Source organism: Mastomys coucha, unplaced genomic scaffold (assembly GCF_008632895.1).
Source record: "Mastomys coucha isolate ucsf_1 unplaced genomic scaffold, UCSF_Mcou_1 pScaffold12, whole genome shotgun sequence".
Lineage (NCBI taxonomy): Eukaryota > Metazoa > Chordata > Mammalia > Rodentia > Muridae > Mastomys > Mastomys coucha.
In genome coordinates this window covers 30902598-30916689 of record NW_022196894.1, presented here as the reverse complement: position 1 = coordinate 30916689, position 14092 = coordinate 30902598, and the positions used below count along the sequence as shown (strand labels likewise).

Here is a 14092-nt window from a genome sequence, read left to right as displayed (position 1 = left end):
CGTTGCTGCAGAAGGAACCTAGTGTGTCCGCGTGTCTTCTTCCAGGCGAGAGGACCGCGCGGGCTACATACTTGAATATTGTTTCTAATATTACCACACACTATTGTTTCTTTAAGATTTATTTTATATATTTTATGTACATACAAGCTTTGTTTGCATGTGCATCTATCTACACAGGAGAAGAGGGTCTTGGATACCATTATGGCCATTTGTAGGAAACCATGTAGGTACTGGGAACTGAACTTGGGATCCTCTGGAAGAGCAGCCAGTGCTCTTAACCACTGAGCCATCTCTATAACCCTGTTACATTATTTCTAATCATTCCTACTATGATTTTTAAAATATTTATCTATGTGTGTGTGTCAAGTAGAAATTTCTGCTTTCTTTAGGGATTCAGTTATGTCATGTGATGTTTTGTTAAAGCAGACACAGGTGAGAGGATATTTTGCTGAAGTAGACACAGAAGAGAGAATGTTTGAAGTAGACACCTGAGAGGACTAGTGATGTCTACAAAGAATATAAACATAATCACCACAGAGTGATGAGGTTCTTGCATTGGTTTTCCTTGCACCAACTCGCTGATCTTCACTTGTCGTGACTTTATAGAGTAACTTACCAAAAGTCTCATGATATTCCAGAAGGCTGCTTCTTGCTGCTTCTTGCTGCTTCAGCAGACCCGTGCTGATTCTGTGGAGCCTGATGCTCCTTCTGGATCGACACACTGCTACTGATTTGTGTTTGGTGTTTGCAGATTAGACTGGACTGCTGTCACTGATTCAAGTTTGAAGTTTTGGACTGGTCTGCTGATATCCTGACAACAAAGACTGGGCTCTCCCCAAAGAACTACTTCTAAATAGGTCCTCCAGGTCCACTGCGAGAGCAGTAACTGCTCTTAACCACACTGAGCCATTCTTCAGCACCCATTATTATTATTATTTTTTTATGGACTATGCATGGTGGTTCAAGGTTATAATAATAGGAAGAAACTATGGTAGGCAAACAATGAAATTCAAGGCTAGCCTGGACTACACTGCATGATCTCAAAAAAAAAAAATTCACATACAAAGAATTGTGTTGCCTGGCATATAGAAAGAGCTCACTATTATTTATTATTCGATACCTGTAGGTCTAGGCTTTTCTGATAAAAACTAATGCATGCTTACCAAATAAGCATTTGAAAGTATGAAAAAAGTTAACTAACCTACCACATCCCAAAGCTAATCCCTGTGCTTTTATTAATCAGTATGTATCCTTATAGCCTCCTTTCTAGGAGTAACACTTTTGTGACTGAAGTGGGTTCCTTGGGGCTACTACTACACTGATCAGAAATGATTGTATTAATTAACCTTTGCATTACAGTTAGCAAACCCCTAAGAGAATCAACTTACAGAAAGATTGATTTTGGAAGTTCTAGTTCATCAAAACTAACGGCACTGGCTTTGGTTCCAAAGCAAGGCAGTCCGCTGAAAAGGAGAAGCTGTAGTCCAATGCTACCATTTACCTCAGGGCTAGGAAGGGAAAGAGACTGAGAGAGACCTCTCACTGAGGTCCCATAATCATCTCAAGGGCTCACACACACTATTTCCCACCTCTAACTGAAATCTCCACAACACTCCAATAGTACACCTTAGACCAAGCCTCCATGCAACAACTGGACTTTTGAATTCTTACCCAAGCCACTGCAATGGTTCTGGGCTTTTTAAAAGATGGTATGTTTGGGTATAATGAATAGTGGAAGCTATAGTTAACTGGCTTAGTTCAATTTGTTACTACAAGCTATCAGAGGATGGAAGGCACACAAACAATGTAAGCTTACTGCTTAGTCTCAGATTCTGGGAAGTACAAAGGATCAAGGTGCTGGGAGACTCGGAATTTGGTGAGATTTTGCTGCCTGGTTCATGGACAGCCCTATTTCATTGTGTTCTTTATCACATAGCAGAAGAAAAGCCAGCTGAGTAGTAGAACCCCTATCTCATACTTCCTGTTTGCCAAACTTTTGCCCCCACAAGCTCATGCTGCCCCATGTTCTGCCTTGCACACAGGGTCAAACAATCACGTGCTGAACCCTCTACAATTGAGCTAAGACAAATCTTTCCTACCTTAAAAGTCAACTGAAACAGGCAAACAGAAAAGTATCACTAGGATCTCTTCTGTAAAGACATTACTACTGTAAATCCTACTCCCGAGGACTTCTAGCTTGATCTAGTCACTCCTCAAACGCCATCACCTTGAGGATTAGGCTCCAATCTATGAATTTGGAAAAGATACAAGTAGCCAACAACAACTAAGGAATAAACTAAGGTTATAAACTGAGTTTGATGGCACACAACTGTAATCCCGGAACTTGGGTGGTGGATGTAGCCTGCGCAGTCGTCTCGCGGGGAAGAAGACACGTGGACACACTAGGTTCCTTCTGCAGCTTCGTTTACTGCCCTCTCCCAGAGGGAAAAAGAGATCGAGCCCAAAATCCGCACTGCTTATATACACCAGAGTGCGGCGTGTCTGCCCACAGCGTGGCGTGTCTGCCCATGATTGGCTGTCCGCTCATTACCCTACGTAACGCCGCAGAATGGGCCGTGACATGGCATCTTTTCACTCTACGCACATGCGCAAACAGTTGTTTACTCGACAGTGGAAGTAGGCGCCATCTTGCCATGGCGAATGCCTGTCCAGCTTCACGGCTCCCCACAGGTGGAGGCAGGAGAATCAGGAATTGAATGCCACCTTTGGTGACTGGATTTTGAGTAAGCTTGGGTTATATGAACCCTTGTCTTTAAAAAAAATGTTTAAAGGTTCCCTGCTCCTCCCTGTCCAGAGACAGCCACAGTAGAACAGTGCAGTGCCAGCCTCATCCTGTAGACAAAATGGTGAAGGTTGGTGTGAATGGGTCTGGTAGTATTGGGCGCCTGGTTACCAGGGCTGCCTTCTGCTCTGGATCTGGCAAAATGGAGATTGTTGCCATCAACAACAACCCCTTCATTGACCTCAATTACATGGACTACATGTTTCAGTATTACTCCACTCATGGCAAATTCAACGGCACAGTCAAGGCTGAGAACAGGATACTTGTCATCAACAGGAAGCCCATCACCATCTTCCAGGAGTGAGATCCTGCTAACATCAAATCAGGTGATGCTGGTGCTGAGTATGTTGTGGAGTTTACTGGCATCTTCACCACCAGGGAGAAGGCCAGGCCCACTTGAAGAGTGGGGCCAAAAGGTCATCATCTCCGCCCCTTCTGCCGATGCCCCCATGTTTGTAATGGGTGTGAACCAACAAGAAATATGACAACTCACTCAAGATTGTCAGCAATGCATCCTGTACCACCAACTGCTTAGCCCCCCTGGCCAAAATTATCCACAACAACTTTAGCATAGTGGAAGGGCTCATGACCATAGCCCATGCCATCACTGCCACTCAGAAGACTGTGGATGGCCCCTTGGGAAAGGTGTGGCGTGATGGCTGTGGGACTGCCCAGAACATCAGCCCTGCATCCACTGGTGCTGCCAAGGCTGTGGGCAAGGTCATCCCAGAGCTGAACGGGAAGCTCACTGGCATGGCCTTCCGTGTTCCTATCCCCAATGTATCCATTGTGGATCTGACATGCCACCTGGAGAAACCTGCCAAGCATGATGACATCAAGAAAGTGGTGAAGCAGGCATCTGAGGGCCCACTGAAGGGTATCCTGGGCTACACTGAGGACCAGGTTGTCTCCTGCAACTTCAACAGCAACTCCCATTCTTCCACCTTTGACGCTGGTGCTGGCATTGCTCTCAATGACAACTTTGTAAAGCTCATTTCCTAGTATGACAATGAATACGGCTACAGCAACAGGGTGGTGGACCTCATGGCCTACATGGCCTCCAAGGAGTAAGAAACCCTGGACCACCCACCCCAGCAAGGACACTGAGAGCAAGAGAGAAGCCCTCAGTTGCTGAGGAGTCCAGACCCCAACACTGAGCATCTCCTTCACAATTTCCATCCCAGACCCCCATAACAACTGGAGAGGCCTAGGAAGCCCTCCCTACTCTCTTGAATACCATCAATAAAGTTCACTGTACCCCCAAAAAATTTTTTTAAAATAAGAATTATAATACACTTCCCTCCTTGTTACTAGTTTTTGTTCCTGTTTTTATTTTGAGACAGGGTCTCACTACACAGTCCTGTTAGCTCCAAGTTGCTATGCAGACTAGGCTGACCTTGAACCTACAGAGATCTGCCTAACTGCCTCTGCCTCTGCCTCTTGGTTACTGGTCTTAGAGGCCTACACGACCAAGCTCAACCAGATACAAGTGTTGTAAGGGCTGGAATGGAGTTTAATAGTACAACACTTGTCTAGAATGTATAAAGGTCCTGGTTCCAATTCCCAGAAACATATACATACTGCTGGATGCAGTATATAGGCATATGCCTATATTCCTAGTGCTGGAGAGAAGAAGCATACAGGGATCCCCAGGGCTTGCTAATAAGCCAGCCTAGCCTACTTACTAAGTTCCAGTCTAGTGATAATTCGTGTCTCAAAAAACAAGGTGGTAGCTGGCCATGGCCCAGATTTTAGGTGCTGTGCTTGGGAGGCAGAGGCAGGTAGATCTCTGTGAGTTCCAGGACAGCCAAACTCTGTCTCAAAACAAAACAATAAAACACAAGGTGGCTAGCACCTAAGGAATGTCACTCACAGTTGTCCTCTAGCATCTATAGCCATCCATATACCATACATATATAGCACTTGTACTTATATGCAGAATCACACATGAATATATACACACAATAAAAGAATTATTTCGGGGCTGGAAAGATGGATCAGTGGTTAAGAGCACTGACTGCTCTTCTGAAGGTTCTGAGTTCAAATCCCAGCAACCACATGGTGGCTCACAACCACCCGTAATGAGATCTGACACCCTGAAGACAGCTACATTGTACTTATATATAATAAATAAATAAATCTTTAAAATAGCAGCTACTAGGAAATATAAAAACTCATAATATAACATGTATCACTAAAATGCTGTCCAAGGGAATGATAAAAAAAAAAGAAAAAAGAATTATTTCTTATGTTCTACTTATTAATTTGGAGACAGTCTTAAGCACTCTAGGATGGCTTCAAATTTACCACAGAGCCAAGAATGATCTGAACTTCTGATTGTCCTTTCTCCACAGCCTGATCACTGAACATGCATGCATGTACTAACATGAATAGTTTACAGGATGCTAGAAAACAGCTTCAGGCAGGCTAGGCAAGCACTTTATCAGTCAAGCTACATCCCCAGCTCCTAAAAAGTATGATTTTAAAAACTTGCAGCTTAATCAATGTTAGTCAGCATTCTGTTACTAAAACTAAATATCTGAGCAGGGGAGTCAACCTAAAAGAAAAAAAGTTTATTTTGGCTTACAGCTTTGAGGGTTTCAGACTACTGAGCTGGCTCTTGCTTTGTGCCAGTAGCAAAGTGGTTGGGGAGTGAGTGTACTCACATCATATGTAGTAAGAGTGGACAGAAAGGCTGGAGGGCAGTGTGGTAGTTGAATGGCATGTTTGGGGAGGTTATGGAACTCTTAGGAGGTAGAGCCTGTTAGAGGAACTCCATCACTTGGGTGGCTTTGGAAGTGTTTACAGCCTCATCCTGCCTCCTGCTTTCTCTCTGCATCCCTCCTGGATATGAAAGTTTGACTAGCCAGCCTCCTGCTTCTGCCACTATGCAGTGTCTTCCCTGCCATAACAGACTTAGTTGTCTAGAACTGTAAGCCACAGTAAACCCTTCTTTGAGTTGTTTTGTCATTGCAATAGAAAAGCAACTAAGACAGCTGTCAATACTGCCTTCAAGGCACAGCTGTAGCCACAACAACTTACCTCCCTTCTACACACCTCTTTCAGGTTCTATGACTTCCACAGGCTCAGAACAAATTTCTAGCCAGGAACTTTTGAGAGACATTCAAAGTCCAAGCTATAGGACATATCTATAAAATCTCTCTTCCTTTTTACATTATCCTCATCTGCAGATCCACTTAGATCTGCTGTTCATCAGAAAGGGACAGTGCTAATTATGCATTAGGATGTATACCAGCTGAGCAAACGCTCTTGGTTCTGTCAACACTGCCAGGCCCAGGCACATTCCCTTTAAACCACCACTTACGCGTTCCTCGGCAATGACACTCAGTCTCTTAACTCCCTGAAAGCTTTTGACCTGGAAAGGAGTGTTCTTATCTCCAATCTCTTCAGTTCCCCTTCCTTTCTGCTAGTTTTCCTTCCCCTCCTATGTACTAATTTTCTTAGAGATTGGGTTTCTTTGGTTTTTCTCTTTTCTAAAATATTGGTTTTGGTTTTTTGTTTTGTTTTATAAGGTAGAATCTATATATGTAGCTCTGACTGTCCTGGAACCAGGTTGACCTCAAACTCAGAGATCCACCTGCCCCTGCCTCCTAAAGTGCTGATTAATGATGTGTCACCATGTTCCCAGCCTCTAAATTATTTTAAATAAAATTGACTACAGTTTGTTTTGTGTAAATGAATGTGCTCTTCTTTACAGGGTAATAATACAAAAAGAAATGAGGTAAGATTTCTAACTAGACAATGGCAAAGGACTGGAGAATCACAGAAGGAAAAACAAAAGATGGACATGTACACACAAGCACATGCATATATACACACATGAACACATACACACAAATTGACATAAAGGTTTAGATTCTATCCTGTAAGTTCATATTAATTAAACATGTATGTTCACAAAATAATAAAATTTTGTCATCGTGATCAAAATCAAAGTCCTCCTGATGCCTCAAACCAACACAAGGTTTGTGTGCAGTTCTGTAGAAAGCGTTTGCCCGGTATCTTCCATCCCAGAACTAAAACTGGGGTGGGGATGGGGTCATAACCACAAGTTTGGAAAACATTTTAAACCCTGAAATATTCAGAATTCATGGATATATCTGGCACTACTGATGGAGTGTACACTGAATAACCACTGTGGAAATAACTGCCACAGTCAACAACATATTACTACCCTATAATCCTGAGATCCCACTGGTAAATTTAGACTAGAATCTTAGACATTTTGAAAGAAGAGATATTTAAGAGGAAGTTCATGTATAATAACTCTCTGAAACAGCAAAAAATTCATTATCCAACTCTCCATGAACATAAGAGATAAATAAACCATAGACTACACAGAAAAGACCAAACTATAAAGCCATAAAAATCAATGAGCTAAAACACTTTTGAGATAAATCCCTAAAGAGAGAAGACATATGGAAAATATTTCATTTATAAAGCTTCAAATTTGAGTAAAACTAAAGAATGTGTTATTTAGAGATACTTACAGTCATAAAGTAAGAGGAAGGTATGGAAGCTCACACCTTTAATCCCATCACTTTATAAGAGACGGATTCCCAAAACTTCCAGGCTAAGCCAGGAGAAGGTGAGAACCTATCTAAACAGAGCAAAACTACCATAAAACATTTGTCTCTTGCCTGTAATCCAAGATGATCAGGAGTTCCAGGATGCCCTGGGCTACATGAAATCTTATCAAAACAAAAACATATAGAATAGTCTACAAGTCTGGGCTGGAGAGACAGTTCAGTGATTAAGAACATTCTGTGGCTAGGTGGTGGTGGCACAAGCCTTTAATTTCTGCACTCAGGAGGCAGAGGCAGATGTACCTCTCCTCTGTGTTTGAGGTCTACCAGGCCTACACAGTGAGTTCCAAGACAGCCCAGGGCGACATAGAGAAAACATGTTTTGAACAACTCCCCCCCCCCAAAAAAATTACATGGTCTTGCAGAAGCCCCACATTCTGTTCACAGCATCCACCTGGTGGCTCACAATCATGCTTACTGCCACTTCCAGAGGATCCAATGCCCTCTTCTGACCCTCATAGGCTCACAAATGGCACACGCACACACACTCAGGCAAAATACTCATACATACAAAACAAAATAAAGAGTACATACTGCTCTTGTAAAGGACCCAAGCTCAGTTTTCACTACCCATGTCAGGCAGTTCCTGTAACTACAGCTCCAGAAAGTCACACCCATACTCAGAAAGTCATATCCACCACACAGACACATACAAAATAAAAAAGAAACCAATGTCAAAACTATGTATTAGTCGGGCATGGTGGCCCATGCCTTTTATATCAAGGAGGCAGGTCTCTGCATTCCAGGCCAGCAATGGCTACATTTCCAGATAATGTCTGGGGCTGGTGGGGAGGGTTCACAACTACATGACATTCTTGAAAAGGGAAAATAATAGATATGATGAAAAGGAAAAGGAAAGAAAAATAGGAGAGGGGCTGGGAAGAACAGGCAAAGCACAGAATTTTTAGGACACTTAAGAGTTCATATGAGCTGGGCAGTGGTGGCAGATGCCTTTAATCCCACCCAGCACTTGAGAGGTAGAGGCAGGTGGATTTCTGAGTTCGAGGCCAGCCTGGTCTACAGAGTGAGTTCCAGGACAGCCAGGGCTACACAGAGAAACCTTGTCTCAGAGAAAGAAAAAAAAAAGGGTTCATATGACAGTATGTGAACTATGGACTTTGGGTGCCAATCTGGGCTCATCGAGTATAACATAAACCAGTCTGGTAAGAAGCGTTGATAAGGCACATGTCTGAATATGAGAATAGAGAATATGGGGAAATCTCCCCGTTTTCCTTTCAATTTTACAGCGAAATGTTCGTAAAAATTAAAGTTTTTAACTTGTAAGTACACATAAATTGTTTAAGTAGTCAAAACCTCCAACTGCTGAGAAGTTCATGGTTAGCTCTCTCGAAACTTAGTCCTCTCTAGAGATGTATCAATCATAAAAATGTAACGGGTTACCTTAGCACGAATACCTATTAGGGATGAGGGGGAGAGGAAACAACGGGAACAGCAGCAGCAGCAAAATGGCTGGATAAGGGGCTGAGCAACTGAGGGTCGAGCCTCTCTGGGCAGGGAGTTCTAAAACAGGGCGCTAATGAGCCTCCTAAACGCCTGTTCATCTAGAGTCTACAAATCTGTGAAGACCCTTTGAAGGGATGCATTCGCAGATCTACAACGCTACACTCCCCACATTAACTCAAATGGTGAAAAACACCGGTTATCACCGAGGGGCGGGGATTGCAGGAGACCGATCCCTCTCTAGGGGAAAACACGGCACTTATCCCAAATAACGACATTACAGTTAAATGGAGAGTTCAACGAATGTTTCTTCCTCTGTCCCTTCTCTTTAACGTGACGTTGAGGTCCATTTCCCGACAGGTCAGCAGGCCAAGCCCCCCTTACTGCGCACACTCGCCTCTCTCCGTGGGTGTAGCCGCCTCCCAGCGACCCCCTCGGCCCGCCGGAAACAGCCGCGAGCCTCTACCGGGCCAGACCCTGGGGGGCGCGTCCACTGTCAGCGCGTGACAGGGCCCACGCCGCGCCTGTGAGTCCATTTCCACTCAGCTGCGGGTCATCCTCCGGCCTCGGGGACCGCACCCACCAGACCCAGCCAGGGCGGCCCGGCCCGGCTCGCTAGGCCCGGCCCCAGGCCGGAAGCTTCCACCGCCCCTCTCCTCACCGTGTCGACCCCTGAGCCGTCTTCCCGTGTGCCTTCGGTCTCCTCACCCACCGCGGCTTCCAGCACAGCGCCAGGACCGCCCAGCGGCTCCAGGGGTGCAGGCTGCAACAGCTTCTCGGAGTCCGGAGGTGCCTGCTCCATGGCTGTAGTTTGGCACCGCGAGTACAGTGCGCCTGCGCCACGCCTTGGCCCCAGCCGCCCCGCCCTCTGCTTGTTGGTAGCCCCGCCCCGCGCTCCCCGTAGTCCCCACCCCTGCCCACCGAAACTCCTCTAGGCTTGGCCGACCACCAGCCAAGGAGGTAGGGGAAAGCTAGGGAGCGTCTACAGAGGGTCAGCTACAAAACTGGAAGTCTGGGAGAGCCGGTGAAGACAAAGAAACGAAGGTCAAGTGAAATCAAGAAGTAAGTGCAGAAGCCACTCAGTGGGGTTCTCCTCCAGTAATTGTGTCATTCAAAAGAAAGCGAGGGACTGGAGAGATGGCTCAGCGGTTAAGAGCACTGACTGCTCTTCCAGAGGTCCTGAATTCAATTTCCAGCAACCACATGATGGTCACAGCCATCTATAATGGGATCTGATGCCCACTTCTGGTGTGTCTGAAGACCGCTACAGTGTACTCACATACATAAAATATATAAATAAATCCTTTTAAAATTAAAAACAAAAACAAAAGAAAGCGAAGGTTGTCTTCTGTCCATCACCCTTACCTTGCATTCACAGTTCCGTTTCCCCACGCACAGACCAGAGCAGCATCAATTATTAACTTTTAGAGAGTTGCGTAACACACTCAGCAAAAGATAACACTTGAGGATTTGAGGGAGGTAAAGATTGGATGAAGCAGGCTGGAGAGCCCCATTGGAAGTGTTTAAATTTTAGACGCTGAAGCATTGGCAACCCGATAATTGTCTACAGAAATCTCTTGTAATTTCATGAACCTATCCCTTGGCAAGATTCCCTATAGTGACCTGAAGAAAAATGCTCGCTGACTGTAGCCTAAATATGGGACCTTTGGATAGGTATTTTTGTACAAAGCCTGGTCTCGGACCAAAACTGATCTTACTCACCAAACAGCCATTTTGAATTGTGAAACACAATTTCTTCCTCCTGGAGTTTTCTCCCTGAGTTGGTGGCAAAGTTCCATTCATGCTCAAAGCACTTTCTCTTGTTATTTTACAATAATTTGTTTTAAATCCAGCTTCCCCCAGCTAGACTTTGGACTTCTTTAAGGCAGGGACCCCTCTCCTTAACCTTTTTTCCCCTGTTCCTTCCTCACAGAACCTCGACCATTTATGTTTGAAGGTATTTTATTGTTCACCAGGGATTAGTTATACCAGGCAAACCCCCAGAAGACTATTGTATTATTCACTTGAGGATAGGTTTGTTCTCTTTATCTTGTGATCTTTTCCTAGTTTCTGAGATCTCAGAAAGCTAGATCCTACAGCCAGCAGGATATTCGTTTTGAGTTGACCAGTAGGTGAGAACAAGGAAATGACCCCCAGCTTTGTAAGGCCTGAAGGAGACCATGCTACTGTCTACTATTTGTTTAAAAATAAAAGCTAACCCTGGCAGTGGTGGCACACACTTTTAATTCCAACACTTGGGAGGCAGAGTTAGGAGGATCTCTGAGTAAAGGCCAGCCTGGTCTACATAGTGAGTTCCAGGACAGTCTGGGCTACATAGAGAGACCCTGTTACTAAGTAAATAATTAAGTGAAATAATAATAATAATAACTAAAACGGAGCAGATTCATTGGTTCCCCCCTTTGTTCAGACCCCTTTTTGTGGGATATGTGTGAAAAAAAATTCAGGGCTGATTATGTAGCATTTGAAACTAATAGAAATTCCCACCAGGTGGTGGCGGCGAATGCCTTTAATCCCAGCACTTGGGAGGCAGAGGCAGGCGGATTTCTGAGTTCGAGGCCTGCCTCTGCCTCCCAAGTGCTGGGATTAAAGGCGTGCGCCACCACCGCCCCGGCCCTAAATATTTTCTTTCCTTTTTTTTTTTTTTTTGGTTTTTCGAGACAGGGTTTCTCTGTGTAGCTCTGGCTGTCCTGGAACTCACTCTGTAGACCAGCCTGGCCTTTACTCAGAGATCCTCCTAACTCTGCCTCCCAAGAAACCCTGTCTTGAAAAACCAAAAACAAAAACAAAAACAAACTACGGGAACCATAGACCTCAGGGCCTAAGGTAATGGAAATGGAGGGTGGTTTTCTGTGGTGGTGTTTTTTTACTTCTATGGATAAATGGAGGTATTATAAATTAAGGTATTATCACAAGACATTAGTGGTACATGCCTTTAATCTGCTCAGTACTTCAGAGGCAGAGGCAAACAGATTTCTGAGTTTGGGGCCAGCCTGGTATGCAGAGTGAGGTCCAGGACAGCCAGTACTACACAGAGGAACCCTGTCTTGAACCCCACCCCCTGCAAAAATTAAGGTATTATCTAATATAACCTCTCATTTTGCAAATGTGGAGAAAGAAACTTGGCTATAATCAATACCAAGAGCTTGTTAGTAGCAAGTCTGTGTCTTAGTGGTATATGGGGTCGTCACTCCCGGGATTTGAGTGTGGGGGTCCCTCTGGGAATCTCACAACAGCAGGCAGGAAAAGACCATCAGAGTGAGATAAGAATGAAACTTGGATTAATGTTAAACCTGAGACTCTCAGAGAAAGACCAGTACCATGATTTCTGAGCCACATTTGAAGCAAGATTTAATTAAATACCGGCAAGGATGATGGATACTGGTCAGGTCCCTTCAGGGATTCTGCAGAGGCTTGTAAAGGCAAACACATAAGGCTTCCATGTTTCTCATCACATTTAATCAGAGGCAAGCACATATTCCTGTGTACTACATGCTGGAGTACCTCCCACCTACATGTGATCAAGCATATCTGGTGTGGTCAAACAAACATGTGGCTTGTGACCACCCCTAAACAGCAGGCTCCAGCATCTCAGGAAGGATCTGTCTGTCCTTGGGCAAGGGGCTTGTACGTGAGACATTTTTGTTCATGGCTCTTTCAGGCACAGTAATTAAAACTTAAAACATAACTTTGGCTTTCACATTAGTCTGATTGTGATAACCAGTGTTGGGCCAAGACATCCTGGAGTCTGATCCAGATCTGTTGGGATCAAACACACGAGACTTATCCTAAGTGCTGCCATTTTGTTTTCAGATTCCATGTTGATCATAAGGTGAACTGCTCAAGTTCCTAGGCTCTAGGGCTCTTTCCAGATGGGTAGCCAACTTCCTCCTCATTCTTCTTTTGTTCCTCAAAACATAATTGTTTCTAACTAGGAAAGAACAAATGATTCTGATTGATGGAAAATGTGATGTAACAGCACGTATGTTTGTGGACTTTGGGCTTAAAAAGTTTGTACTATGGAGCTGGAGAGATGGCTCTGTGGTTAAGAGCATTGACTGCTCTTCCAGAGTTCCTGAGCTAAATTTTCCCACAACCATATGATGGCTTACAACCATTTCCCACAACCATATGATGACTTACAACCATCTATATGGGTATCCGATGTCCTTTTTTTTTTTTTTTTTTTTTTTTTTTTTTTTTTTTTTTTTTTTTTTTTTTTTTTTTTGGTTTTTTGAGACAGGGTTTCTCTGTGTAGCCCTGGCTGTCCTGGAACTCACTCTGTAGACCAGGCTGGCCTCGAACTCAGAAATCTGCCTACCTCTGCATCCCAAGTGCTGGGATTAAAGGCGTGTGCCACCACCGCCTGGCAAATGTTGTCCTTTATAAGAGTTGTCTTGATCATAGTGTTTCTTCATGGCAATAGAACCCTAACTGAGACAACATCTCTCACAAGAATGAGCATTATTGCCTAGAAGTTATGCTCAAGGTTTTAAAAGGGAAGTGTCTAGGATAGGTTGGTAGGGTGGTGCAGGCCTTTAATCTCAGCACTCAGGAGGTAGAGGCAGCCAGATCTCTGTGAGTTCAAGGCCAGCCTGTTCTAGAGAGTGAGTTTCAGAAAAGCCAGGCCTAATAGAGAAACCCTATCTCAAATAACCAAAAAAAAAAAAACAAAAAAAAAAACAAACCTCTGGAGTAACAAATTCTGTATGTTAAAGGTTAGGGCTTGGATTAACAGGTAGCAAAGGATCATTCACTCCTAGTTATAAACTACATTCATTCCTGGCATTCCAGGAGGAACAGATAAGCACCTCCTTCCATTGAACAGGTAAGCCAAGTGCCTCACTTTCCTGACTTCTCCAGTGCTTATCTATGTGTAGTGGTGAATTAGTTAATCTGCTTTGGCTCCCAGCTGCTGGTTGCGAATGCTACACCTGCCCAAAAGCTCTGGATTCACAAATGAAAGACACATACATGCCAGCTAATTTTGATATGCCTAACTAGCTCAATGGTTGGGCACTTCTAAAGCTCCACGCAGCTAGCACACACTGCCCTTCCTGTGTGCTAGCACCTTCTAAATCTATATTTTATTTTGCTGCCCTGTTGCCTTCTGGGCAGCGCCCTCCACAGGACTGCTTTCCCTTTCCACCTACATTGCTGGATGATTTCTTTCTTTCTTTCTTTCTTTCTTTCTTTCTTTCTT

General features: G+C 44.2%; 1 protein-coding gene and 1 pseudogene across 2 annotated transcripts in view; one reads left to right on the top strand and one right to left on the bottom strand.

The window, feature by feature from the left end:
- Positions 1–9728, bottom strand: part of Snx4 (sorting nexin 4) — a 70812-nt gene extending 61084 nt beyond the window's left edge. The window contains exon 1 of one of the 2 annotated variants that reach the window (XM_031363705.1): positions 9533–9728. In XM_031363705.1, the coding sequence (XP_031219565.1) occupies positions 9533–9673 (141 nt within the window). In that variant the 5' untranslated portion in view covers positions 9674–9728. Of the gene's footprint in view, positions 1–9152 lie in introns of both variants that reach the window. The other variant, XM_031363706.1, reaches the window with a different exon arrangement.
- Positions 2865–3874, top strand: LOC116085836 (annotated as a pseudogene).
- Positions 9729–14092: the final 4364 nt, after the last annotated feature.